Genomic DNA, 27,255 nt, shown 5'->3' with positions numbered 1-27,255 from the left:
GGCTTCCCAAATGGTTTCTCCACACAGTCTGCCCTAGTCAAAATTTCCAGCGATCTTTACACAACAATGAACGAACAAAAAGTTACTATTCTAATCCTTCTTCACCAAAGCCTTTGAGTCCGTCGTTCAATCGTTATTCATGTGCAAACTCGAATCCGTTTCTTTCTCCAACAGCACCATCCGACGGTTCCACTCCTACCTTACCAATCGACTTCAAGCCGTCGCTTTCCCTCACGGCTCCACTTCTTCCTTCCTTCCATTAAAATATGGCGTTCCTCAAGCTCTAGCATCTCTCCCATCCTTTTCAGCATCTACATTAATGACCTGTCCGATTCCATCCAGAATTGCAACTATCATTTCTATGCTGACGACTTCCAAATTTACCTGTCCTCCTATCCCTTGAACTACCATTGGCCATCATTAATTTCCAAAAAGATAAATGAAACAACAACCAAAATACTCTGGAATTTCAACAATTCGTCCTCATTACATTATCCATCCATCCGATTCCAATCCTCTTTCCACTCCTGCAATACTCGCTTATCTCCCTGTAACCTAATCTTTTCCCGGCATAAAACTTCCACCTTAAAACGGTCTTTCCTTGTCCGAGCATCAAAATTTTGGAACTCCCTCTAACTACCCGCAAAGCAGCTTCCCTGACCTCTTTTAAACATCTCTTATACATGCAATTCCTCTCCCTAAAAACAGAGTCTATTTAACTACTGTATAAATTTACTTAATAATAATTATTTTCTATGTTAATTTCCAGAGTAACTTGTTTTAGTTTTAACCTCTTTGAGTTTTGTTTTTTGCTTTGATAACCACGACAAGGTTTATTTTTGTGATAAAATGTTAACAACTCTTACTTGAATAAATGATATTTTCTTCTTCTTCCATAGTTTGTAAATAAATAAAACACAACCAAAATACTCAGGCATGTCAACAATTTGTAACACACGTATAGTTTGAAATACACGATATACGAAAGTTAATAGTTTGCAAATAGTTAAAAAAATACATGTATGACTGTTATTTTTTTTGAAAAAATTAATTATAGCTAATATTTGCTGAATCGTAATCTTTGAGAGTTTATCTGTACGAGTGAATTAATAGAAACTTTACCTAATCGTTTATTAAATATCGTTTATGTTTTTGTCTATCACAAGTAATTTATATTTTTCCAAGAGTATAGGATTCATTATACAGCCATGTTCAACATTAAATGCACATTTCATTTATTATGCTTTCATAAGAAATCTACTAATGGACAGTTACAGATTATAAAATCTTAAATTATTTATCTTACCTATTATTGTTAATTAGGGAAGTCATTTTCTTGATGAAAATTTTCTAATCAGGTGAAGTATACAATTAAAAAAAATCTGGGATGATATTTTGTTCTTAACTGAATTCAACTTAAAAACTAATACTTAGCTTATCAGGTAACTTATGCATAATTACAAAAAGTAATAAATATATTCAACATTTACAAATAAATCACGATAACGTAATTACACAAACTTTGTACAGTAACTCCTAAAAGTATTGGCAAATAACAACAGGGGTAATATTTGAAATTCGTAGAAGTCAAATTTGATAGGTTATTAAAGCAATTTAATTTCGCTTTTTTTAAACATTTATCAAAACAAAATTACATCTGCTTAGAAATTATTCGTCATGCCAGAATGCCGACGATTTGGAAAAGAAAAATCTGACAGGTTTTTGGAACTTTTGCGCAGTTGTACGACATTTAAAACAAAAACCGTTTTAGTTTTTAGTTTAAAGCTGAACTTATTATTTTAAAAGTAAGAAACTTATTATTTTACATTAGTGATAAAAGCTTTGATGGTCGTTCGAGCCGGTTCTCAGTTCTTCTAGTAAAATTAGCGGACGGTCTTACATCTAGTGGGACCATTGAGCATGGAATACTCTGCTTAGGGGTTCTGAATATCATTCTCCAGATATATTTTTAATAACAGCTTTTATACAACTCAGTAGATTACTACCTTAATTTCTAGACAGCAGCTTAGGTTAGCAATTTGCAGTATCATCAAAATATCCAACGAACAGGTTGTATTGAAAATTGAAAATATAGTCGTCTTCCTTTAAACTCGTCCTACTAACGACAGTTGTACTTAATGCCAGTACCATAAATTCTGCATTGATATACTTCGAAATTAAAACACCTAATCCGCAAAAAGGATTAAAATAAAAATATCCCTACGCCGTCCGATTTATCACGATAATCAGCCTTATAAAAATTAAAAACCAATTCGATAAAAACAAAACGATACATGACAAGATTCTACATTATAAAATGTTTGTATCTTCCACTAATTTAAAATAGTACATAATACAAGTCATTTACTAAGTACTTCGCCAACTACTTTTTCAAACGAGATTTCTTATATTAATAATTTCTAAAAGTGGCATAAGTTTTGTGAAACAAACAGTTAAAAAAAAGGAAAATCAGCAGCAGACGGCTTTTGATCATTCAAAGAACGTTATGAACTGAGGTTTTGCGCTTAGTGGACCCATATCATTGGATGGTACACTAGAAACTTTTCATCACAACTGTAAATCGAAGATTCTTTTAAATGTTATCAAAAATATCCAAGGAGAACGAAAGGATGATTTCAAAATGTTAAAACTGCATATTTGGGTTTTGTCATCACAGGACGGTAGAATTTTCATTTCCGCAGAAAGCTGAAGAAACCCTTACCCTTTTCAGGTGGTGGCGCCATCAGCATGGGCACTTGATTCTTATGAGTAATTCTTATCTGTTACAAGAAAGGATGAGTTAAATTGAGTTAAACTGTGACGGTTTCGGTTTTGACTCACTGTGCAAGCCGGCTGCATCCACGGCTCTCCGTCGATCTGCATGGGGAAAGTCCTAGTCGTGGTAATGACGACCGACGAGCATTGGGCGAGCCTTCGACCCGAGGCCCTCAATCCCGTCCTCACTTGGCCCATGTGGAGACAATTTTCCAGGCCGATCACCTCGATCAGTTTGTCTCCGATATCTGGATTAAAAAAAAAAAAAAATCAGAAGTGTCAATTTAATTGATTGACATTGAACAATTTACCTTGAATCGCAGCGCTCAGGTCGACAGAGTTGAAGGAACCAGTCGAAATGTCTTTTTCCCTGTGCTTCTTTCTTTTTTTCCTCATAGACTTTTTCCTATGGTTGTTGTCTCCCCAGAGATTCGAACCTCCGTGTGTATACGGGATATTGAGTAAAGCTATCCCTTGAAGGGCCTGACCGTTTGCCAAGTCTAAACTGACACCGTCACACTATAAAATAATAATAATAGCGATGAACGACTAAAATTAGCTGAACATACATGTTAAATAGTACGTAATTTTTAAAAAGTTAAATGAATTTCTCTGGATATTCATGTAAGAGGCGAAACGCCATTCTCAGATATGCAATTTCCACCTCTACGGGTTAATCAAAGGCTTTCCTTTGGATTTTATAGATTATTCGTTTTGCTGTGAGAGAACCCATTGAATTTAGTATTTTTTACACCTATGCTGAGTTTAGGAAAAATTACAACGAAGGATTGATTCTATCGGTCATAATAGCAAACTTATCTACACATCTAATTGACAATATGCAAAGTGACATTTTTGACAAACTGGCAAGCACACCGTGATTTCGATGTTCTCGTGAAGATTCTTACAGGAAGCCGCAAACTGTTCCGACGTTGCGTACTCGAAGTACCACAGCTTGTTCTTCATTCTGCTATTGAACTTTTCAGGATTCTTTTCCCTTTCGAGGTGAAATTTCACGCATATGGCTGCATCCTGTTCCAAGATAAAAAAAATGGTATTATGTCTTTGATTTTAGTTTCAAGCGATAGGACTTACCACACCGACGGAGAAGTAGTTGTTTATGATATTGTATGGTATCGGGTCACCGGATGGCGTCGTGTCGTTCTGGTTAAGCACTTCAACTAGCCATCTGTCCATCATGACCGTTGTAGATTTTTCAATTTTCTAACCGTAGGATGTAAAAATTAATGAAGATAATGAATAAAATAATACCGGTTACGTCGGTGACTTACCTTTAGCAGCTTGGTAACAGCTTCACCTTCGTAGCCACCACCCCACCTGAGGCATCTGGCTAAATCGTTCCCGGTGCCCAACGGTATCACCCCGACACTAGGTTGGTTCTCAAATTGAACTTGGTCTGTAAAACATAATGTCGGTTTTGATGTTGCAGTCACTTTTCCAAAGACTTACCGTTTTCCGAAATAACGGCTGTTATTTTAAAGAGTCTTTACCCATTGTTTCCAGAACCCATCCAACGGTTCCGTCGCCGCCACAGCATATCACTCGAAAATTCGGTACGTCTTTGAAGAGAGTGAGGCCGTGCAGTGGCCCTCCTTTGGCCAGGTTGTACACCTGCCTGGGGTTGAGGACGTACTGGAGCTTTCTCAACATCCTCGCGCCTTGCCTACCGCCCGACTTGGGGTTGATGAAGACGACCAGGGGCTTGACGCCGTCCGGAGGCATTATTTGAAAGGAGACGGCGGCTTGCTGGGAGCCGCTGCCGAAGGAAAATCCCTGAAAACCTTTTGTTTCAAACCATTTGTTCCAGCGTTTTGGGTTTGGAAAATACTCACGGACGAGCTGTTGGAATCCGGAGTATGGCTCTCGGACCGTTGTTTGTCTCTTGTTATGGAACGCTGCCGGTCGAGCACTACCGGGCAGATGGCCGTCGGCGGGAGGATGTGGACCCTGTTTTCTCCTAAATTGCACTCTGGCTTCACCTGGGAGGCGCACCTGTTGTGAAGCTGAAAGAAGTCGCACAATTACCAGCGGGAAGTTTTTCGAGTCCGAGAAACTCACAGTTATCTGGCACCACCGGCAGTGCAGTCCCGTGATCCCGTTGTAGCTTTTGATAGTCTTTTTACACTTGTGGCATTTGCCGTGGCGGTTTCCCTCGACCCAGTGGTGTGCCATCACCTGGGAGGTCTTTTTCGATTTGACGTACGTCGCTATGCACGAGGCTGGCGCTCTCTGAACACACCTCTCATGAACAGTGTACTTACAGACTGAAAATTAAAATATACGCTTAAAATTCAGAAAAACAGTATGCACCGAGTCATGCATATTAAAAGGTCCTGTTTTACCTTTGATTTATATTAATTATTTACCATTTTAAGATAATTTTACGACTACTTAGTACAACTTTTAATGCAAATTTTCTAGTATGAAAAAAAGAAATAACTGTATTTCAGTTTGATGTTTATATTGATAGTTTTTAAATGATACTGATATCAATAATAATAATTAGACCATTATACAAATGATTTGTACAAATAACGATTTTGTTTTATAAATATTGCAGTAGTTAAATTTTCCGTATTTCTGTGATCTGAAAGTGTTCTAAATCAGATGGCATATTTTGAACTATAAGACAAACAATATCTGATTGTACCGAAACAAAATTACTTCATACATAAACAAATCATAATACAAATTTCCGCTATTTTTCAAGAATGTTCAATATGAGATGTAAACGTTAGTGGGGGTCTTGTGTTGAAATGGGTAATGCAGAAATAAGCCAGTCCGGTAAGGGCTTAAATTTTATAAAGTTATAAGCTAATGAATTATGACGCACAAATTGCTTTGCCGGTCGTTGAATAAAACGATTATTAAACGAAACTATCCATAAAAATATTTAATAAAAAAAAGTTAAATCTCTTTTTGACAGTCAGAGCCCTGTTAATTAAGATGGCTGAGAGAATCAATACGCCAAGAGTCTTTCAAAACCTTTAGAAGTGTCCTCACCGTTTCCCCCCTTTCGAGAACATGAGAGTATGGTGAAAACTTGAGGAAAGTAACAAGGATCGATCCACCGAGCTTTTCAACCGCATTGTTTCTCGTTTGTCCCGACTTGACAATTCATTTCATTCCTCACGACACGAAAATAGGGACCGTGATTGTAATCATTCCTGGGAAAACGTGATGAGCTTTCGAGAATAATAACAGTTTGAGAGGTGAACGCGAAACAAACGGAAAGTCTTTAATGTCTGCCGGCTGAAAAAAAAACCGTATATTTTCTGGTAAATTGAGCAACTATTCACGTGTTTTTAATCTTCTTTGTCTTCTTATTTACTGAAAGCAGGTTACTACTTAACTAAAAAAAAATATATATAAATTTTGGAGTATTCAACTTAAGCCAAGAATATCATCATCAGGACAAAATAATTTTAAATATGACTAAAAATTGACAATTAAGTTTTTAATTTTTTGAGACTTTTACAGTCCTTGGCAAGATGGGAGTCAGACTTCAAAGAAACTTAAAAATGTTTATTAAAAACTCAATTATGTCAATTTGTAGACATATTTAAAATTGTATCGCCCTGTTGGTAATCTTAAAAAATTCGAAAGCTTTGCAGTAACAATTGAAATTTTGTTTTTTTACAACAAACAACAATTTTTTATCGCCATACCGTGATCCAGATTATTCGTGAGTAAGAAAGATTGACATATCTAACACTTAAAATCTGTTAATTATAGCATTTCAACAGGATTCATTTTTAGTTGTGAGATCGAAGAATACTTTTGAATTATTGTTGAAAAATTGGGACGTGAAATCCATTAAATCTAAAAGAACAAACAAAGATCGAGTTTTTATTTTATCCTGCCATATAACTGGTCTTGTTGAATATAATAAAATGCCGTATAGGTAATAAAGGCACTCGTAATGTTTTTTAAAGTATTTTTAAGCTTATAAAATTTATGTGTCCAGCCATAAAGACGAGATTTGAAAAGTAATCACCTCTTTTATAACATTGATATATTAATTACAAATATGTTTATAACTATAATCTTTTTTTAAAGGATATTAATTTTCTTTGTAAAAATTAATTTTATTATCAGTAGCTTCTACTGATATCGCCAGGGTCGGCTAAATACAGTTGCCGTGGAAGCAAAATCCTCTAAGTTACATATTATAATCATGCACCTCGCCGGTACTTGGCAGCCCATAAAGTTACCTAATACCCAACATGTTTTGTACTGAATAGATGTCGTATGAAATGAAAAACCGACGCTACTCTTCTATATTATGCAATGTCATTTTCCCGGCCTGTACTTGTCAGTGAATAACTTACTGAATACCGATATCAAACGTGTTTATTGGTTGGATATCCTAAGCAATGAAAATCCGGAGGAGACCCTAACTCACTTTTTATTTATCAGCCATCAAATTTATTATGCCTGTTTATAAATATGCAGATCGATCGGGCTGGAATGAATCTCTAATACGAGGGTTTTTTTTTTGTTGGTGTTTGATGTATTAAATATATATGTACTCTTAAATTAACCGAAGGACGTGGGTTCGAATCCCGCTCGTGACACTGACTTTTTATCTCAACCAAAGCCTTAATTAATTGAAAAGAATTTATTTGGTCAATCGGACCACGAAACGTAATAGATCTTAAATTAAAGTTAATAGTCAGATTAGTTTCATTTTCTTTGGCCTGTCCTTTATATTTTATAAAACGCAATTATAAATTAATTGTGTCATGTCAAGGCTAAACATAGTTCTATGATTTAAAGAAATAAATGATAATCGTAACTGCACAAATACGGACAGTTAGGATTCAAATTGTCGTCGAGTGATTAAATGAAATGAACGGCGCAATGGAATACCTCACCGCACGACCGGCCGGCACGTTAGGTTTAACATCTGTAACGCCGTTTTAGACTGTTAATGCCCGTTTGAACAAAACACACGAGAGCTATTAAATGTTATAATTATGCATATACATTATTATAATACATACATATTTGTTTTATATAATTCTAAAATTATTCCTTATATAACAGCTCTGTGTTTGTGTGTAATTGGGTTTGTGTTATATTTACATATTGGAATGAATGCAATTTATTAGATTCATTAAATTTCGTGGTCCGATTGACCAAATAACATCTTTCAATTAACTAATCGCAACGGTTTAGGCGTTGACACGGCGCTCATCACTGTAAGGTAAAGGCCCCGGGTTCGAATCCATCGGCTCTGCATTCGAACTCGACACTCACAAATGGGAGCTTTAGTGAAGATATACTTCATTTAACTTATTAAATTCATTAAATTTCGTGGTCCGATTGACCAAATAACTTGGTAATAAATTGGTGTCCAAGTGGATCGAAGTCACGATAGCTCAAGTGGTAGAGCAGCGGCGTATTTAGCCGAAGGTCGTGGGTTCGAATCCCGCTCGTGACCCTGGCTTTTTTTATATCAACCAATACCTTATATAAAGATTAAGCAATTTATTAGTGTGAAAGGAAGAGGTTGTTTAACCTCGCCTCGAGTAATATCGAGTACTCTGGGGAAGTGAATGTAAGCTTACGTGTATTTATCAGTGGTGATGTATAATTGTATACTATGTTTGAGTCTATTTTGTAGTTGACAATCTGGGGTACAGTTTAAATTTTGGACTCAGTATTAAATTTCCTTTGCAATATTTTCATGTGAAATAATTTTTAATTAAGAACCTTAATAAATGCTCAAATTTGAAAAAATAAATTTAATGCTGATATGGACGTTAAGAATTATTTTAGGGGCTGTTAAACCATTTTAAATTCCACACTTTTACTATAAGTCTATTTTTTCATAGAGCAAAAAATAGAAGTTTGGAAATATGAGCTAAGTAAAAACAAAATACTACGTTTTGTTTTTATATTTTGAAATCTGAGGATGTTGATTTAAAATTTTTTTTTTAAAGTGTAATCTAATTCGTAAGAAAACTGGAAGTATTTAAGATCTGATTAAAACTTTTTTAGATTTCTTTATTTATTTAGCAACAATTCGGATAAATTATTTACAAATCAAAACAGTTTCATTCATTATATTTATATTTTGCTAGTGATTTTTTAAAATTGTATAACAATTACTTTATTTGACACATATGATAGATTAACAATATGGTCGAGAAAAAATAGCTTATATTAAATCGAGTCGTATGAAATTGTTTTATGCGGTGGTTAGCCGCTTTAACACATTTTGAAGACCGTGGGTTCGAATCTCATCTATGCCATTGGCGTTTTTATCTTAAATTTCGTGTTTAAACATTAACTTACATGTAATGGGACTGAAACCGATAAAAATAATCCTTAGATAACCGTTTTATAAGTAAATGACAGCAAGGTTTCTTTTTGCGGGGTTCTTTTAAGAATTCCGCCGGTGGTTTTTTTTAGCGGGACAATATACACTTCTTTTCGCATTGGTTGAATCCGTTTCATTCCGATTGATCCGGCGAAAGGGTGGTTTATAGGCCAAGTAGGCTGGGGAACTGAAATCACTGTCCGATGACTTCATTCAGTCCTTTCTCTAAAATTTGACCATCGGAAAGAGAAGATACGGATATTTTTTTTTTATTCAAACCTTGTTTAAAAATGCGATTGTAAAAAAATCCTATAAACAAAATATTACAGTATTACATTGTTTTGTGAACTGATTTTTGCGTCATTTATGTTAGTGTAAGTCCTATTATTTCATTATTACCTTTGATACATTTTTTTAAAATGAAAACTGTAACGTAATAGCTATTTAAAGAGAGAATTAAGGTTTAAAGTATGTAATGGCCTAATGTATAAACTTGTCATTTAAAGTTGCTTTTTAATTCCAAGAACTTAAGCTCACCTTTGTTGAATTTAACAAAAACGTTTCGCTACTGTTCATTAGAATGCAACATATGCGTTATGTCGATATGATGTCGGTGGATGTAGTGGAATTACGTGACATCCTGCTATTCGATATTGTGATCTAAATCTTCCGCCCAACAATAATTCACAATAACAAAACGATTTGTGTTTCCGTGTTTTTATACAATTTTATGTTAATGTTAGAGCGAAAATAAATTATTTCTTGCTTTTAAATTTTACTTTATTTAATAATCCTTATTAAACGTTTGAATAACTCAGTTTTTCTTATTGAAATTAAAAGATAAATTAAATAGTAAAAGCAAACGCAATGATAGTCTTACTTCAAACATTAATACAGCTTGAAATGTTTGCACTGTTTCTTAAAATAAATTATAAATTAATTGCTTCTGTTTGTTTCATTAATGCATACAATAATTAATTTCAATTAATTAATCTTTATATAAGGCATTGGTTGAGATAAAAAAGTCAGTGTCACGAGCGGGATTCGAACCCACGATCCACTCGGACACCAACTTCCCTTCCCAACCCCACCTTTCGAATTTTCCTCCTTTTTGCAAATTTTTTTAATCTTTTATCTCAACCATTGCCTTATATAAAGATTAATTAATTGAATAACGTTTTCAATCGGACTACGAACTCTAATGATTATAATAATTAATTATAAAAAATCGCATAGGGGAAAAAGACATATCCCGAGGCAAATATTCTTACCGTGTTTTTTTAAAACATTTACATACATATATTTGCACACAATTTTTCAATTTGTACATTTTAATCAATTTTTCTATGTTGATGACGTCGCTATAGTACGTTTATTATTTATTTATCGATATAAATAACAAATTATGATTGTCTTGTTCATTATAAAACAGCAAAGAGCACTTGCTGGCACTTCATTTAAAAAAATAATATTTTTTAATAAATAAATTTACTTTTTTACTTTTGAACAAAACATATATTTTTTAATTTTGAAAAAAAAATTGGTTGTTTAGTGTTAGCATTCTTAAAAAAGCTGTAATAATTTAATTTTTTATTAAGATCATTATTTTCATCACTAATTGTGAAGCATGTTTAATTATAAAAATAATGGTCTTCACCATTTTTTATTTTATTATATATTATTATTATTATCTATTTTTTTTTTTACAAAACGTAACTAGACAGATCATGCTTGTAATATGATCATTGGAAATTTGAGATATTTAAAAGCCCACCTAAACATAACGGGTGTTACCGATTCCTCCTCGGACCGTTGACTATTCTCCGGGAAAAAGTGAACCCTCGGGATTTAAAAAAAAAGTAAATAAAAAATAAAAATTAAATAACAATGTCCTCGGTATTAAAAACAAAAGGGAAACAAAACAAGTTCTCTTCCAAAATAGTAAAACATGGCCAGAAAACAAAATAGCGTAAAATAAAATAAAAGACCGAACCTCAAAAGTAGAGACAAAGTGGAAACGTTCTCCCCCCCACAAAAAAGATCATTTTTTTCGCACTCCGACTTGTTTACTTTGACCCGTTCGCGCTCGAGCTTCACCTGTCTTTGCAGGCCTGGAACCACTCCTCGTAGATGTCCTTGTTCAGTCCCAGCCCCCAAGACTGCCCGCCTGTCTTACGCCTCGCTCAACTTTACTGAGAACACCCTTGCATCCATCTGAATCTGGTCGCCCCAGTTCAAAAGAATTTCACTTATTTTCCACTTGTAAAATGAGAGTAATTACAGGAGGAAATGCCAGGGAAATAATTCAGATCACAGAAATCGCTACATTAAAACAGAATGGCAAAGAAAAAATAAAAAGTCCAGTGAGATTAAAGAACATTCAGGTTTCATATTGGATATTTATTATTTTAAGCTTTTGTTTAGATATTAAAACCAATATACACAATTTGTAATTGAAACAATATATATTTAACATAAAATGTGAGCAGAAATGCATGCTCATCTTTGTCATAAAACTAACGGCTATATTTTTTTTATTCCACATTGATTGTTATTGAAAGAATTCAATTTTACACTCACACCACTGTTGATAAAAAAACGTGAACCGCTGTGGTGGATTTGTTTAGACCCATTTTAAAAAAAAAAAAATTTTTCATCGGCGGAAACTGTTCTTTACTAAAACATGATTTAGTTTTTATGTAAAATGTTGCTTATTATTTATTGTATTATTTTTGTATGTACATTATCATGTTTGTTACTTATACACTATTGTTGTGGATTGGTTAAAACGAATTGTCAAATTACAAGTGAATCTTAAAAAAAAACAAACATAATTTTATGCCTCCCTACATTCTCAGACAAAAGTGTTGATAATTATTTAAAAAAATTGGTTAACTTTGAAGTAAGAAAATAGGTGGCGTTCCGTCTGAAAACCCGAAAACGTGATTCTTATGAAGTATATCCTTATGAATTATTTATATTCCAAGAGTACCTTTTCCTCATCTAACGATGGGATCGCGACAGAACGAATCTACTTACATATACAACACAGCCCTTTTTTCCCCAAGCCGACTAGCATGTTGAGGCAGAGGTTGCAGTACGCCGGTTTGCTGAAGTGCTTCAAACGCCAAAGGTGATTTCCGTCCTCTTTTACGTGCTACGGACGAAAAAAAGATTAACTTTCCTTCCGGAAGAGAGAAAAACACAAAGAAAAACCGAAATGTAACTCACCGCGTCCAGGCCAAGAAGAACGAGTAGAGGTATGGTCGTCATTCCACCCCTTTTCCACTCGGATAAAGAGACAGTCCCATCTGCGTCATAGTCGATTTCGACCATCATGTCTTGAAGGATCTATCAGCCCATAATTTAAATTACAACAAAGCTTCCAAATGGTCTTTATAAAAATGTTAATTTTGATTGGAATTTTTGTGAGCTCAAATCTGCACTTGTACAGTGTTGAGCCTAACACTTCTCGCAGTTCACCGGCAATTCCAGCTTTTGTAATTTACAATAATTTGCCGGCACGCCTTGAAAATCACCCATCTCGGGTGTTGGTCTTCCGGGGTCAGACCTAGGTCTTAAACGTACAGCCATCGAGGTTGGACTCCGGGTCACTTCAGGACCCGACGCATGCAGTTCCTAGATCTAAACCCATTTACACTCTCACTAGTTGTTAAATTACATTCTCTCCTAATTACATACCATTCACTCAATTGTATAGTGGATTCGATTTTCATCCATCACCCTTTACGCCACTGACAGGCAAAATCAATTCTACTCAATTGATTTTTTTTCTCGATAAAAGAAAATTCCGCCCTTGATTTTTTCAGTGTTTTTACCAATAAATATTTGATTATGCTATGTTTTAAATTGAGAAATTCAATTAGAGGTAAAACACTTAATCCTTAATCCAAAACAAGGATAAAGGATTTTTCAATGTTTACTTTTAACGGAATTTAAAATGTTTATTCAGTGTTATTTGAACTGTGAAGCAATAAACTGTTTAGTTTTAACTTTTGTTTTTTAATTTCAATTTTTAAACATAAAAATGCCTCTTAGAGCTGAGGATGTTGCGCGTGGTGTGTCACTTTTGTTAATGGACGTTCCATCAAGTATGCAGCTATTGCCATCGGAGTTCCCTACGAAAGTGCAAGACGCCATTAGGCGTTTTCGAGAAACTGGGTCCAACCATAGAAGGCCCGGTTCTGGATGCCCCTGGGTAAAAGAACCACAAGATGACCGTTTTTGACTTTGAGTAACTAACCTGATTGAGGGTCGAAGGGGGTATTCAATATTCTGCCTTCTCACACTAAACATTCACGCCTATAAATACATTCACTCTCAACGCTAGGGACACAAATCTATCATTATTATATACAATAAAACACCCTATGTCCACTACAAATTGAAACAGGAACTTAGATACTCGCTCAAGCACGATTCTCATATCAGATGGCAATCCTACACGCTCTCTATATAGAGCCGAAGAGTTGACCTGTTAATCAGGTGGAACACATCGAACAACCTTTCTCTACATGTCAGATATTTACACGGCTTTGACACAAAAGTAATTGCCAGTGTGTCAATTTCGCATGGCCTATCCTTAATCGCTAGTCAGATCCTCCAAGGACCTATCAACAGTGCTCTTGATTAAACAAAAAAAATTGAAAAGTAAGTTTTTTGTATTGTAATTTCCATATTAAATTACAAATTTATTTTTATGTTGTTCAAAAATGAACCATTTATATCTTATTTTATATCTTAGTATAAACATTGTGTTAAATAAATTAATAAAAATAATATAAAAACAAAATTTTAGATAAGACAACATATACATAGAAACTTAATTTAGGCATAATCCTGTGTTCTCTAACGTATGAAGAAAACAGAAAGAAAAATGAACAGAAAAAAGAATGTTTCTGTCATATTTTTGTTTTTCTATAGAAAAAGAACCCTTTTTGTGAAATATTTTGTCAATTTATTTTGTAAAATCTCAGCCTTAAAAGACGAAGACAATTTTTACAACTTTAATTAAATACGTGTTCAGTAATATTAACCTCAAACGAACTTCCCACTAAATGATCAAGTGTCAAGAATTGAACTTTTTGCCACAAAGCCCAACGCATGCCGAGGCCATTATTATAATAGACATTCATTCCATATCAAGTTGTTTGAAACTAATTGCCAAATTACGGCACGGTCGCTCGCACCGAAGTCATTACAGTTTGTAAGTACAATTGTCATGATGGAACACAACACATTCAGGACTAAAAAAAAACTCATATATACACAAATTAACAATAAAGAAGAAATATTACACCATTTAAAGCATTATACAAATTAATAAAAATAAAAAGGACCCAACATCAAAACGTCAAACTAGAAGAAGCAAAAAGACCCCGTCTTAATCAACCGACAAACAACACTCATACAAAGCCCTTCCCCACACCATCCACGACCTCATAATTATATCTTCATTAAACAAAAATACCCAAACACTGAAGATGGCGAAATGCCGAGACGCAACTGGAACAATAAAAATCAAGGAGGGTAGGCAGACCAACATGACAAGTAACTAGAAATCATTAAAAACAAAGGTGTCAAGAAGTAAAACTTCTTGGATAAAACTCAAGAAACTTGATATTTCAACAATTTAAATGAAAAGACTTTCCTGCAGAGAAAAAGTTTAAAAATACTTTGCTTTTTTGTTCAGGTTCTGCAGTTTTCTTTACGAGGTTATTACAATTGAAAAACCGGTTGAGTCCAAAAAATCGAACAAATGGTAGGCGGAATCGACTATGAAACTTGTAAGTGCGTGTCACCAATATTTATAATTATAATGGTTAATGTATGTTAAAAAGATAGGTATTTTAGGTCTTTACACGTTTGTCTATTTTTGGAGTTTGCTATCGAACACGTCTCACGTTATGTTAATTATCGTTTTTCTATCAAAATATATCAATGGGAGGTTTGTTGCCATTTAATGGCATAGAAGTTCCTTGGTGTGTGTTTGGATAAATGATTCGGTTTTCCGGTTATGATTTTAGCTTTGAATTGTATTATCTCAACTTTAGTGAAGGCTCAATTTTCCTCCTTTGGATAAATTTTGATAATTTTAAGATTAACTAGAATTCATACATCTATTTAGTAGTCATAACTGACCGTATAATTATTTAAATTAATTATACTTTTAATCTAAGGTTGAGATGAAAAAGCAATTGTCACGAGCGAGATTTGAACCCACGACCTATGGCTCAATACGCCACTGCTATAGCTCAAGTGGCTGGAACAGTCGCATATTGAGGCGAAGGTCTTGGGTTCGAATCCCGCTGGAGACACTTGCTTTTTCATCTCAGCCAAGTCCTTAGATTAAAAGTATAATCAATTTAGTTAACTAGAGTAATGCAGACCGTATATGTACGTTTTGATTTGGTTTTTAAAGCTTACTTAGCTGTTACTCTATTAAACAAAAACAGCTCACAAGTTTATTCATTCTGAAAACACACCCAAACAAAGAAACGCGTCTATACTTGTTAAACAACAACAACAACTGGTTTGGATATGTTATTCATGAAGCATGAAATGTTTCAGTAATTTCTGCGCAGATTCGAATTGGTATGCGAATCGATAATTTGGACTTCCCGCTAAATTAATGACAACAATGAATGTTCCCCCCTCAGTTTGCAGACGATAGACGTTCGAGCTTCTTTCTAGCTGACGGTCCTGTTCAATCATGCAATATTTTGAGCATAGACGAACATAGGTCGGTCCTTCGAGCAAGGATTGACGGGCTTCAGCTAATATGAAGTTAATCATTATTAAAACGGTTTAATTTTCAATATTGTCATCTCTAGAAGTATCTTTTCACAAGTCACGTGTTATTAATGTCAATGTTAAAATGGAAAAAAAATGAATCAGTGCGAGTTGTTGTATTTTGTTGATTTCTGTAGGTTAAAGTGGATTTTGTATTGAAAATTTTCTCAACGTTTTATGTTCCATAATGAAAATCCATGGAAGTTTACGTGTAACGTTTTCTTTTTATTTTATTGTCGACAAACCTTTATTAAACAGTCAAACAAAAATACAAATCCAACATTAGATGAAATGCCAAAAGGTATTTGTTTACCGGCTTCAGCTCCGAGACGTCCCACCCGAGGTATTCAGCCACGCTCATCATCTGGTTGACAATGCAATCAGTCTCCTGGAAGCAGAAAGCAGTACACGGTGAAAAGATTCATGGCAAATTCATTCGCCGAAGGGGACTCGACCGGAAAAGGATTTCGCCGGCCCTCTGACAATGGGGAGAAACTGAATCTTTGAAGGTTTATTGACATTTCAGCGTAATGCGATACGCCCAAGGTGCTCTATATCAAGGCCTCTTAATGATTTCCGCGGTAGCTCTGTTTGCAGCTCGGGTTGCATATTTGGTAAAATGTTTAACTTTAAATTTAACAATTAGCGACGTTTCGACGTAAATAGCGGTCCGATATCGGAAACTGATCAGAGAAAGTGCGAGTTTGGAAGCTTGTCAGAGTCGAGTCTTGAAAATGAAGAAGTTTTTGATGAAGTTTAAAATACCAACAACGAGACGGAACAATGTTTGCGTAGGTTTAGGAGCCAAAGTGACGTTTTGAAAGAAAAAAATTGCTTACTTTACCTTCCATAAAATTGGCTTTTTTAAAAATATATGTGCGTATCCTAGGTTAGAAATAATTAAATTCACTAATTTCGTGGTCCGCTTGACCAATTAATACATTACAATTAATTAAGGTTTTTAGTTGAGATAAAAAAGGCAATGGCACGAGCGGGGTTCGAAAAATGTCAAAAAGGAGGGAAAAATTCAAAAGATGGGGTTGAGATAGGAAGTTGGAGTCCGAGTGGATCGAGGTCACGATAGCTCAAGTGGTAGAGCAGCGGCGTATCTAGCCGAAGATCGTGGGTTCGAATCCCGCTCGTGCCATTGACTTTTCTATCTCAACTAAAAACCTTAATTAATTGTTAGAAATAATATAAATCACGAGAAAAAACTTTTCCACTACAGAGCCGGTCTGTTAAAAAAGAAGCTATTGAAAACTTAAATAACTTAAAAATTCAGAAGAAGCACCGCCAAATGAAATATAGTAGAAACACGTCTTATAGACTTATTAATAAGGTTTGCTGAAATTTACAGACGTTACTTAGTAAATATTTGTAACATCCGACAAAATCACATTTTGAAGCTTTACTTTAGATTATAAATAAATTAGCTCGAAATTTCAATCAAATATTTCAAGAAACAAATCAAGACGTAATACGAGTAATTTATTGACGCAAAATGAAAAAAAAAATCATCAATGACACTATCCTGACATCCCGCCATTTACGTTGAATAAACGTGTAATTCAATTGGAAAATTAGCACACTGAGCTTCATTTTCTGTCTTGGTGAGTACCAGGTAATAAAATGCATTTTTCTCAACACTTTCTTTATTGTGACCCAGTGGGACAGGTATTCCTCCTCGACAGCTTTCGACATTATTTTAAATTCGATTATAACAAGGGAAGAAAATAGTGGGCAAAATATCAGTTATCAGCAGATACATAAAAGTATAATTTGCAGTATACAGGGCGTCCTTTTTAGATAGTCTGGCTGAATTTATCTTAAACCAATGACGCTACAAAAAAAGTATGTTATTTTTTAGTCGTTTCAACTTTTTTACCTTTTTTGGAAAAAAATTATACAGGGTACCTCTGCCCAGTTCAACTTCAAAATTTCAAATACGACCTTATACACCCTCACACCATTTTAAAGTATTTTTTACGCTGAAAACAATGGTACAATCCGATTTTAAATTGGTCAAAAAATGACAGTGTTATGGCAAAAAGTTTGAAAAACGCATTTCATTGTTAATTCCAATAATTTGCTTCTTTACTAAAGAATTTACATTCTAATTGCAATTAATTGCCGTTGTGTTTACATTTTGTCATTGTTTGCCAAACTCGCATTTTGAGAGCAAATTTTAATTACTGGAAGTAAATAAATTTTACAATAGTACCTATTCGTTACATCAGTATTCCATTCAAAATGCGCAAGAGCACATCCGATCACCTGCGAGTTGATATGTACGACTGTTTTATTGATAGTGGTGGTTTGCCCGTCGTGCAGTCCTGTTGTACTTCCAGAAATTTCCTGATCGCCCCGGAGTAAACCGCGTTTATTCGCGTTGCTCGCAATATGAGGAGATACGGATCAGTTTCTGCTCCATCACCACGAAACCGGCAGCGTAATTTCGACGAGGAGCTCAATATTTTACTGTATTTCAATTAATTAAGGTTTTTAGATGAGATAAAAAAGTGAGTGTCACGAGCGGGATTCGAACCCACGATCTTTGGGCCGCTGCTCTACCACTTGAGCTATGGTGACCTCGATCCACTCGGACACTAAATTCCCATCTCAACCCCACCTTATGAATTTTGCTTCAAATTCTTCTTCACTCAACTAAAACTAGTGAATTTTACTATATGTTCGCAAAAATCCGAATTCCTCTCTCCGAAATGTTGGTTTTTCAAAAATTAAATTTTTTGAGTGAGTACAAATACTTTGATTGAATCTATAATTTCTAGAATCGTGTAAATTCATTTTTTCACATCAAAATTTATACTATGTTTACAAATCCCAAGCCCTAAAGATGATCTCAATAAAGATCGAAACGTTGGCACGATAAAGAAAATGTTTTGCTAAAAGCTGCGTCACACCAGACCGCACCTCACTATCTCCAACATTTCACGCACACGTAAAAAAAAGATGTATTCTGGACTTAAATTTTAAGCCGTACCGCTCTCGTCTTATCCTTCTGGGCTCTATGACAGGCGTCTAACTTTCCTTGCACAAATGTCGATTTGGGAGGCTGAAGAAAAGTTCTTCCGTACATCCTAAGGAGTGATGAACCGAAGTTCACCTCTATGGCATACTAAGTCGTTGAAATTTTCGTACGGGCAAAGGAAAATCCGTGAATTTTGTATTCTTGTAATCATCAGGTGGTTCACAGTATTAAAGTTTGATGTAGACTTCTCGGAAATAAATTAATTGCCTTATTTCTACGATAATTATTTAAATGGTGTTCACTTCCTCAATGTTTTGAGGGAGGTTTTACGAATACTATTAGATATTAGATGTCCTCTCCAAATAACGACAAAGAATATTCTCCAGCTTTATGGATGCCCGGCACACAATTCTTTGCACATGAGACGTTCTTTGAATAGTCACTTCCGGGATAGATGGAGAGGATCTCATGGCCCGATCCGTTGGCCATTTAAAAAAAGCTGTGTCTGAGGCAAAGGAGCCCAGCATCCTTAGTTGAAGGATACAACACGATTGTCAATCCATCTCCCCTGACTCTATCACTCTGAGCACCGGTGAAGAGTGGTTCCAAAGAGCAAATCATTGCACCTTTACGCAAGGCAGGCAGTTCGAACATGAACTGTGATTAATAGATAGCAAACGAAATAACTGTTTTTTTTTTCAAACTTTTTGCCTTAATTTGGTCAATAATTGGCCTTAATTTTTTGACCAATTTAAAATTGGATTGCACCATTGTTTTCAGCGCAAAAATATATTTTCAATTTATTTGTCAGGATGTGTAGGGCCGTATTTGAAATTTTGAAGTTAAACTGGGCCTGAAGTACCCTGTATAATTTTGTTCAAAACAAGGTAAAAATTTGAAACTAGACTAAAAAATATTAAAAAAGTATTTTTTCTTTTTTTTTTTGTAAAGTATGGTTAGGGATGTATCCTAGTAAGTAATTTGGTATGTCAGGCTACTAAACATAATGGATTTAATAAGTAAAACGAAGTATAACTTCACTAACAGCTACTCGTGGCCACTTCATTTGTCGCCGAGAATGGAATCCTGATTTCACGACATTTGAAAAATGGCAAAAAAGAGGAAAATTCGAAAGGTTGAGAGTTGGTGTACAAGTGGGTCGAAGTCACGATAGCTGAAGTGGTTTACAGCGGCGTATTGAGCCGAAGGTCGTGGGTTCGAATCCCGCTCGTGACGCTTTATCATTTCAATCAAGAACTTACATACAAAGAATACAGTAAAATATTCAGCTCCTCGTCGAAATTACGTTCCCGGTTTCTTTGTGATGGAACAGCAACTGATCCGTTTCTCCTCATATTGCTACTATTTATAAAGCAGTCACACATATCAACTTGCTGTTGATCGGAAAAATGTGCTCTTCGATTCATTTTGAATGGAATACTGAATGTAACTATTAGGTACTATTGTAAAATTTATTTACATTTAGGAATTAAGATTTCCTCCAATATTGCGATTTTGAAAAACAGTGACAGAATGTAAACAAACAATAAAGGCAATTAAAGTTGACTTTAGTGAAGAATCAAATTATTGGAATTAACAACGAAACAAATGAAATTCTCTTTATCAATCTTTTTGCCATAATTTTGTCATTTTTGCCTAATTCAAAATCCGATTGCACCATTATTTTCAGAGTAAAAAATCCTTTAAAGTAGTGTCAGGATGTAAAGGGTCGTATTTGAAATTTTGAAGTTGAACTGTGCAGATTTACCCTGTATAACTTTTTTCAAAAAAAGTAAAAATTTGATAGTGGACTAAATAAAATTAAACGTATTTTTTTTATAGCGGCATTGGTTCAAGAGAAATCCAGCCGGCCCAATTTCAAAGGTCACCCGGTTTCAACGTGACTAGGACGCTTTAGTTAATAAACTTATTTAATTTTAAAGCATATATTAAATGTTAAATTTATTGGACGTAGAGAACAACTTACATTGGTATCCAGAACTCCATTTCCGTCGGTGTCGTAAAGCCGGAACATGACTGAAATACAAAACTCAGGTTATTTATTATTTTTGTTATGTTATTGCTTTTTTACGATTACATTCTAGCTTGTCTTCCGGCCGGCCAGCCTCGATGAGAGACAAATAGCAGACGATGTCTTTGAGCGGGACTCTGAGCGATGCCAGGTCCGACGTGCTCAACCGTCGGCCCGATTTGCTTTCTGTAAAAATTTCCAAAACCGATTTAAGAAACTAAACACTTTCAAGGATTTTCTCACTGGTTTAATGGCGTGGGATCAATTTTGTACTGTAATCACTATTTCGTGGATACCTATTCCGGTTTATGAACTATTCGATATCCAGCGATTTTGAAATCTAGGCTTGTCAACAGTGAAATATAAAAAACTTATAATACAAGAATGGAAGAATCTATTTGTTGAAAAATAATCGAAATAGTCATTACAATCGTCACATAAATGTTGTCAAAATATTTTACTACTTTTTTTCTTGTCTTAATATCACTATATCTACAGTTAAGATTAGGTTAGCATTCTACTCATCAATCATTAACATATCTCTCGATAAACCTAAAAAAGCATTTGAAATCAGGTAGTACAGATTTTGTTTTTAAATAGTTTTTCAGGCAATTTTTAAAAATCTTTTCTTGTATTAAATTATACAATTTAATCAATTAAGGTTTTTAGTTGAGATAAAAAAGTCAGCGTCACGAGTGGGATTCGAACCCACGATCTTCGGCTAGATACGCCGCTGCTCTACCATTTGAGCTATCGTGACCTCGATCCACTCAGACACTAACTTCCCATCTCAATCCCATATTTTGGATTTTCCCTCGTTTTGCCATTTTTCAAATGTCGTGTAATCCATTTGAGTCTCGGCGACAAAGGAAATGGCCACGGAGAGCTTTAGTGAATATATACTTCATTTTAACTTATTAAATTCACTAGTTTTCGTGATCTGCTTGACCATTTAATCTTTCAATCAATTAAGGTTTTTAGTTGAGATAAAAAAAGTCAGTGTCACGAGCGGTATTCGAACCCACGATCTTCGGCTAGATATGCCTCTGCTCTACCACTTGAGCTATCGTGACCTCGATCCACTCGGCAATAATTTCCCATCTCAACCACACCTTTTGAATTTTCCCTCCTTTTTGCCATTTTTCAATTTTTTTATCTCAACTAAAAACCTTAATTAATTGAAAGATATTGATTGTCAAGCAGACCACGAAAACTAGTGAATAAAATGTAATATTGACGAACTCTTTTTAGTTTCAACCTCTCAGGTTCAATTGTACTACTTTTTCTAGTTAAATGACTGTGTACACCGTAAATGTTCTAAGAGGGTCTCTCTGTTCGCAATTTATCACACATACCAATATAATACAAAAAAAGTAAAAGCAAAATCCTATGTTTAATTAACGATTTTTTACAGCATTTTTTAACCTTAAATTTCTTAGTATCGTAAGTATCATAATTGCTTTTTACTGTTGTTTAATAACCAACTCTGCATGACTAGAATGTCCCAGATTAATAATGCGTACGTAATGTAAACATTTAATTGAATACATGAAAAATAAACATTTACCAGCACTTTAGGAGACACAAACTTCTTGACAAATACAAATATCTGCTGAGTTTATATGCCAAGAATCTACGATGTACATCCCAAATGAGATATAGATCAATATACACCCCTAAGTTCTTTATGAACAAATTTCTTCACTATTTTTGGTTTTAGATGTACACATAAACATTTAGACTTTTCTTTATTTAACCATAGACCATTTTCTCTGTACCACTTTTCCAGGTCAAATTTTAATTTATCGTTTATCTTAATAAGCTCTGTTTTAGATGCTTCTTTTAATTGAAAAGTATTGGCATCAACAAACGCAGTAAAATGAACTATTGAGAAGTACTTGTAAAGGTAATTTGTAAAAAATTATGTACAATAAAGGACCAAATTGCTCATTACTTTTACAACCTGGCTACTATTTTTAAATTAAGGCTCAATCAATTGTATTGAACCTTCACTAAAATTGTTCAATAGTAGTTTCTTTAAAAAATTTATAGGAAATAGTATCAAAAGCTCTGCTGAGATCTAAAAGTTACAATGAATAGTCACCATAATTTAAAGCTTCAAGCGAAAAGTTACTCAATATTTAATTTAATAAAAAGACTACGTCACTCTTATAAAAAATTTGTTTTCGTTTTTAAAAAATCTGGTTACTTGAAAAAAGGACTAAACCGCCTTGTTGAACAGTTGTTATTTAACGATCTTAACAAGCAGCAGTTGAGTGCGATAACCCTAGAATTGGCCGAGTGGGCAGCCTCTGTTTACAAGTTAGTCGAGATTAGAATGTTACGATTAACCCGAAACCAGCTCGACGTTCAAAATAAATAAATGAAATAATATCGTACGGAAATAGGGCAGTGTGACGAGCGGACGAGGAAAAAAGGCCGGCTGGCAAAGTAAAGTCAAGGGGGAAATAAACGCCAGGAGTTGTTTAAAAACTTCGTTTTCATAAGAAAAATTATTTGTCGAAGGAGGGCACTTTTGAATGATAGAGCTCAAGGAATATCCTTGCCTGTTCATATTTTCTTAGCACTCATCAATCCTTTCTAATAAGCCCCGAATTAAGGTTTTCAATTTTAATCTCCTTGCTGTATTTTAGAGACAATGTAGATAAACGTGAAGTCGTTCCTTTTTCTAAAGGACCACGTCAAAAGAAACATATGCAAAAGCTACAGTACAAAGAACTTCTCCTATGCCAGTTTTATAAAATCGGTATTTTCTTGCAAAAACGAATCTAACTAGGGTAAGAAATTCACCGATTAAAAGCAAATCTGACAACTGGGCAGATTAAAAATTTCACGTCTATTTTTTCAATCAGCTCTCCTTTACATATCAGAGTGTACTTATTGGCTATCTCATCGCCCAAATTTCTTGTAGCTTTTGAAAACAGTCAAACATATTAATTTTTTTTTAGGGATCCCACAATCGTATTCTTAACCGTTGGATGCAAAATAGGGGTTTCCAGGCCCAAAATAATGGTCTAGTCTAGAGCGTATGGCGACTCTGAATCACAAGTCGAGTGCATCGACGGAGGCATCCGTCCTTATGCTCTGCGCGGTTGTCATCCTGTCGGAAACGATGGTGGAGGAGCCCGATCCACTGAACTACGAATCAAGCATCTTCTAGGGTCAATTTGGTTGCTATTGAGGTTGGATCCCTAGTGGTACGTGCTGAGACTCCTGGCCGGTACTTAGGGTGACGCATTCGTTCAGTTGTTCCTGTATCGGAACACACGCGCTCCACTAGGGGTAATTTGTATTTTTTTTAAATCAGGGCAGAACTCATTTCAGCCCTTTGAGCTTCTCGACGTGCGGTGCACGGTCGGATGCCAAGATGACCCACCCCTTCGGAAGGAGCAAGTGGGGAAGAAATTCGGCTTGGCCCTCATGGATCCTGGCGGGTTTCTACACATGAATTTACAGATTGAACTAGAACGTATTTAATAATAAATAATAACTACTATAAGTAGAAATCCTTCTACCATGAGAAACGAACGATTGATAAGGCCATGCACCAGGTGTGGTCGAGAAAAAACCTCATAGCCTACGGGCGATGCGACCCTAGAGGGAAATTATGTACATGTCAGAGTATCCATTTACGCAGCTCTACCGGCTAAAGCCCAGATTATCAAATATCTTCTGCACGTACCAAATTACTCTGTTAGACTTATTACTGATCTAATTCATATCAAAGATTAAACAAAATAATGTTGAGTCAGCTGCTAAAATGATTGAACATGGATTGAAAGGTACTATTAGACTAAATGATACAGTTGGTACTAATGCGACACTATTTATGATGTTTGGGCATCGGAGAATTTAAAAATGATTAGGGAAAATCATAATGCCTTGTTATTAAAAAATGGAAAAAGTAGTTGTCACCAAATACCGTTTAAAGTTGCGAGTGAAGACGGACCCAATAAGTGACCCAAATTCACTTACCATCAAAAATACATACCCTCCCATTTTCAGCCCCTTCACAGTCATTAAATTGATTGATTAGGCAATAGCGGAATTTTTTTTACAATTGGGGAAAGATTTACAAACAGTCATTTCAAAATTACATAAATTGTAAAGCCAAATTTCGCCTCGGCTATGTCCACTTGGTAGTGATCAGGATGATAACATACCCCTGCATTCTCATTACGTGTCCGGTGTTAAACCAATACAGAAACACATTTATCAATAGACAATTATAATGCTATTACACAATTTCTAAAAAAATAAATGATATAATAATTACTAAGGGTGATGATTGAGAAAAATAAATAATATAAGTTACTTTTGTCACTAATAATTAAAAATTTAGAACATTTTTATTATCGTTAAACTTCTTGATCACATTTCCAAGGTTGAACGTTATGATAGTAATTTTATATTTTGTGTGTTTATTTCTTTTTCTTTCCGTGCTATTTTATCTCCTAGTACAGCATAATATTTGATATTTCGCTTTTTATTCGGAAGTTTTCATTCTCGCTTTGAAAACAGTTCCTTCCTTCATTGACTCTGTTTATAGTAATTAATTTTTTTCTAAACTTCGGCTTGCATATATGTTTTTTCGACAATTAATTTAAGTTTCAGTTTAATCAAGTTTCTTTGTACACTCTGTTTATTAACAAGTTATATTGATGTGTCAAGACTATGTTTAATGTATGTTTTAGTAATTAGAAAGGGCGTGTAAACATTAGAATTTGAATAAAATTTTTCAATAAATTCGCAAACAAATTATACTTCTAGAGAAACGATCTTTGGTAACTTGGGATGTATGCTGAACAGGCTTTGGATGGGTTTATTGAACTATTTAAACACGTTTCGGCATTGCGCCATCTTCAGTGAGTTACTTGAAGAAAAATATTCTTGTTTGCACGTATATTACAGTTAAAATTACGTACTGAGTTAATTAGTTTTACATTAATTTATTTCATTTGATTTTACAGAAGATAACTATCCTACTACTTATGAAAGCTATGTTTTTGACCATTGTGCCATAATCATTTCTATTTTTATTTATTTATTACATCCATAAAGGCTTACACATTCCAATCTGTATTCTATTCCTCACTGAAGATGGCGTAATGCCGAAACGCGTTTGAATAATTCAGACCAACATCCTGCTTCAACTCTAACCTGAGTGCATGTTGTACGACAATTTTTTAACTATTGCATAAGACTTTTTCACCGATTAGTGTCACCCCCGGGTTCCGGTATTTTTTAAATAAAAAAATGTTGGGGCCGAATTAAGATACGTTGGATTCGAACCCGGGATGTTATAATGTTGAATCAACGCACTTATGTCAGCTTTGTTGAGATGAAGGTTGTTCAGATAATAACATAAATTTTGGCTCCAATCTTGCATTTGTTTCGAAATTAAACATCTTAGGCCTAATTACTAAATATGGTCTGTGCTTTTATTTTGTATTATCACTTTAACAAGTGTACAGTGTTGGTTTTTTGTAAGACTTTGTGTTCACAATCCACTGCTGAAGATGCCGAAATGCCGCAACGGATCAGACGGTCTAAACAAGTGCGGAATGGTGGATCAAGGTGATCGGAAACTGTAAAATTTCAGCTTAGGCGGTTTGGAATACGGTTTTTTGAGGTTGTCTTCAGTTTTTGACCAAAGTACAGAGTTTGACCTCTGATCTTTAGACTGTATAAAAATCGAACATTTCAAACGAAACGGTTTCATAGAACCCTACCGTATTTATACTTTTTTTAAAGGTTATTGCTCAACTTTATGCAATAACGTGCTAAGAAAAACTTCGTATAAGTAAACACTCAAAGCCAACGGGAATTTGAACATGACGGTATTGAACGGAAGGGAGTTTGTGTACAAATAAACTTTTATATAACATTCTCCCTTCTTAAATTAACAAGGTTATCACTAATGACAAATGAGTAACGTTTAAGTAGGAGGAACTGGCAGATATTGCATACTTCGTGTATTCCGGTTAGAGGCTCCAGTTTTACTTAATATTTCCCTGTGAAGTGTATTAAACAACGTTTATTAGCCGGTGTTGCTCGTTTATTTGTTATTTCTCTCCCTTGATGGGATAAAGTAGAGAGTCGTCGTTTTGTATTTAATTTTCCTCTGATGAACGGCCATCAAATCGTGAAGGGCCAGCGGCCCGAATTAAAACAGTGCTCAAGAATTTTCATTATTCTGACAGCAGGGGGGTTGGGATGTTTGGTTATTATTTAATTGAGAAATCCCATTCCAGGGAGGCGGCTTTGACGGAAGGA

At 34.8% G+C, this 27,255-nt stretch overlaps 1 protein-coding gene across 1 annotated transcript in view; it reads right to left on the bottom strand.

Moving 5' to 3' along the window:
• Window positions 1-852: 852 nt before the first annotated feature.
• Window positions 853-27,255, bottom strand: part of LOC106661484 (diacylglycerol kinase 1) — a 76,662-nt gene continuing 50,259 nt past the window's right edge. The window contains exons 4-17 of the mRNA XM_024228889.1: window positions 21,025-21,144; window positions 20,914-20,963; window positions 16,251-16,325; window positions 12,356-12,475; window positions 12,164-12,281; window positions 4,855-5,060; window positions 4,629-4,799; window positions 4,287-4,569; window positions 4,068-4,192; window positions 3,871-3,999; window positions 3,652-3,807; window positions 3,087-3,294; window positions 2,842-3,023; window positions 853-2,780 (exon numbers count right to left, since the gene is read on the bottom strand). Coding sequence (XP_024084657.1) covers window positions 2,691-2,780; window positions 2,842-3,023; window positions 3,087-3,294; window positions 3,652-3,807; window positions 3,871-3,999; window positions 4,068-4,192; window positions 4,287-4,569; window positions 4,629-4,799; window positions 4,855-5,060; window positions 12,164-12,281; window positions 12,356-12,475; window positions 16,251-16,325; window positions 20,914-20,963; window positions 21,025-21,144 — 2,033 coding nt within the window. The 3' untranslated portion in view covers window positions 853-2,690. The remainder of the gene's footprint in view (window positions 2,781-2,841; window positions 3,024-3,086; window positions 3,295-3,651; window positions 3,808-3,870; window positions 4,000-4,067; window positions 4,193-4,286; window positions 4,570-4,628; window positions 4,800-4,854; window positions 5,061-12,163; window positions 12,282-12,355; window positions 12,476-16,250; window positions 16,326-20,913; window positions 20,964-21,024; window positions 21,145-27,255) is intronic.

Source organism: Cimex lectularius, unplaced genomic scaffold, assembly GCF_000648675.2.
Source record: "Cimex lectularius strain Harlan isolate CLEC.00 unplaced genomic scaffold, Clec_2.1 scaffold217, whole genome shotgun sequence".
NCBI lineage: Eukaryota > Metazoa > Arthropoda > Insecta > Hemiptera > Cimicidae > Cimex > Cimex lectularius.
This window is presented reverse-complemented; position numbering and strand designations above follow the sequence as displayed.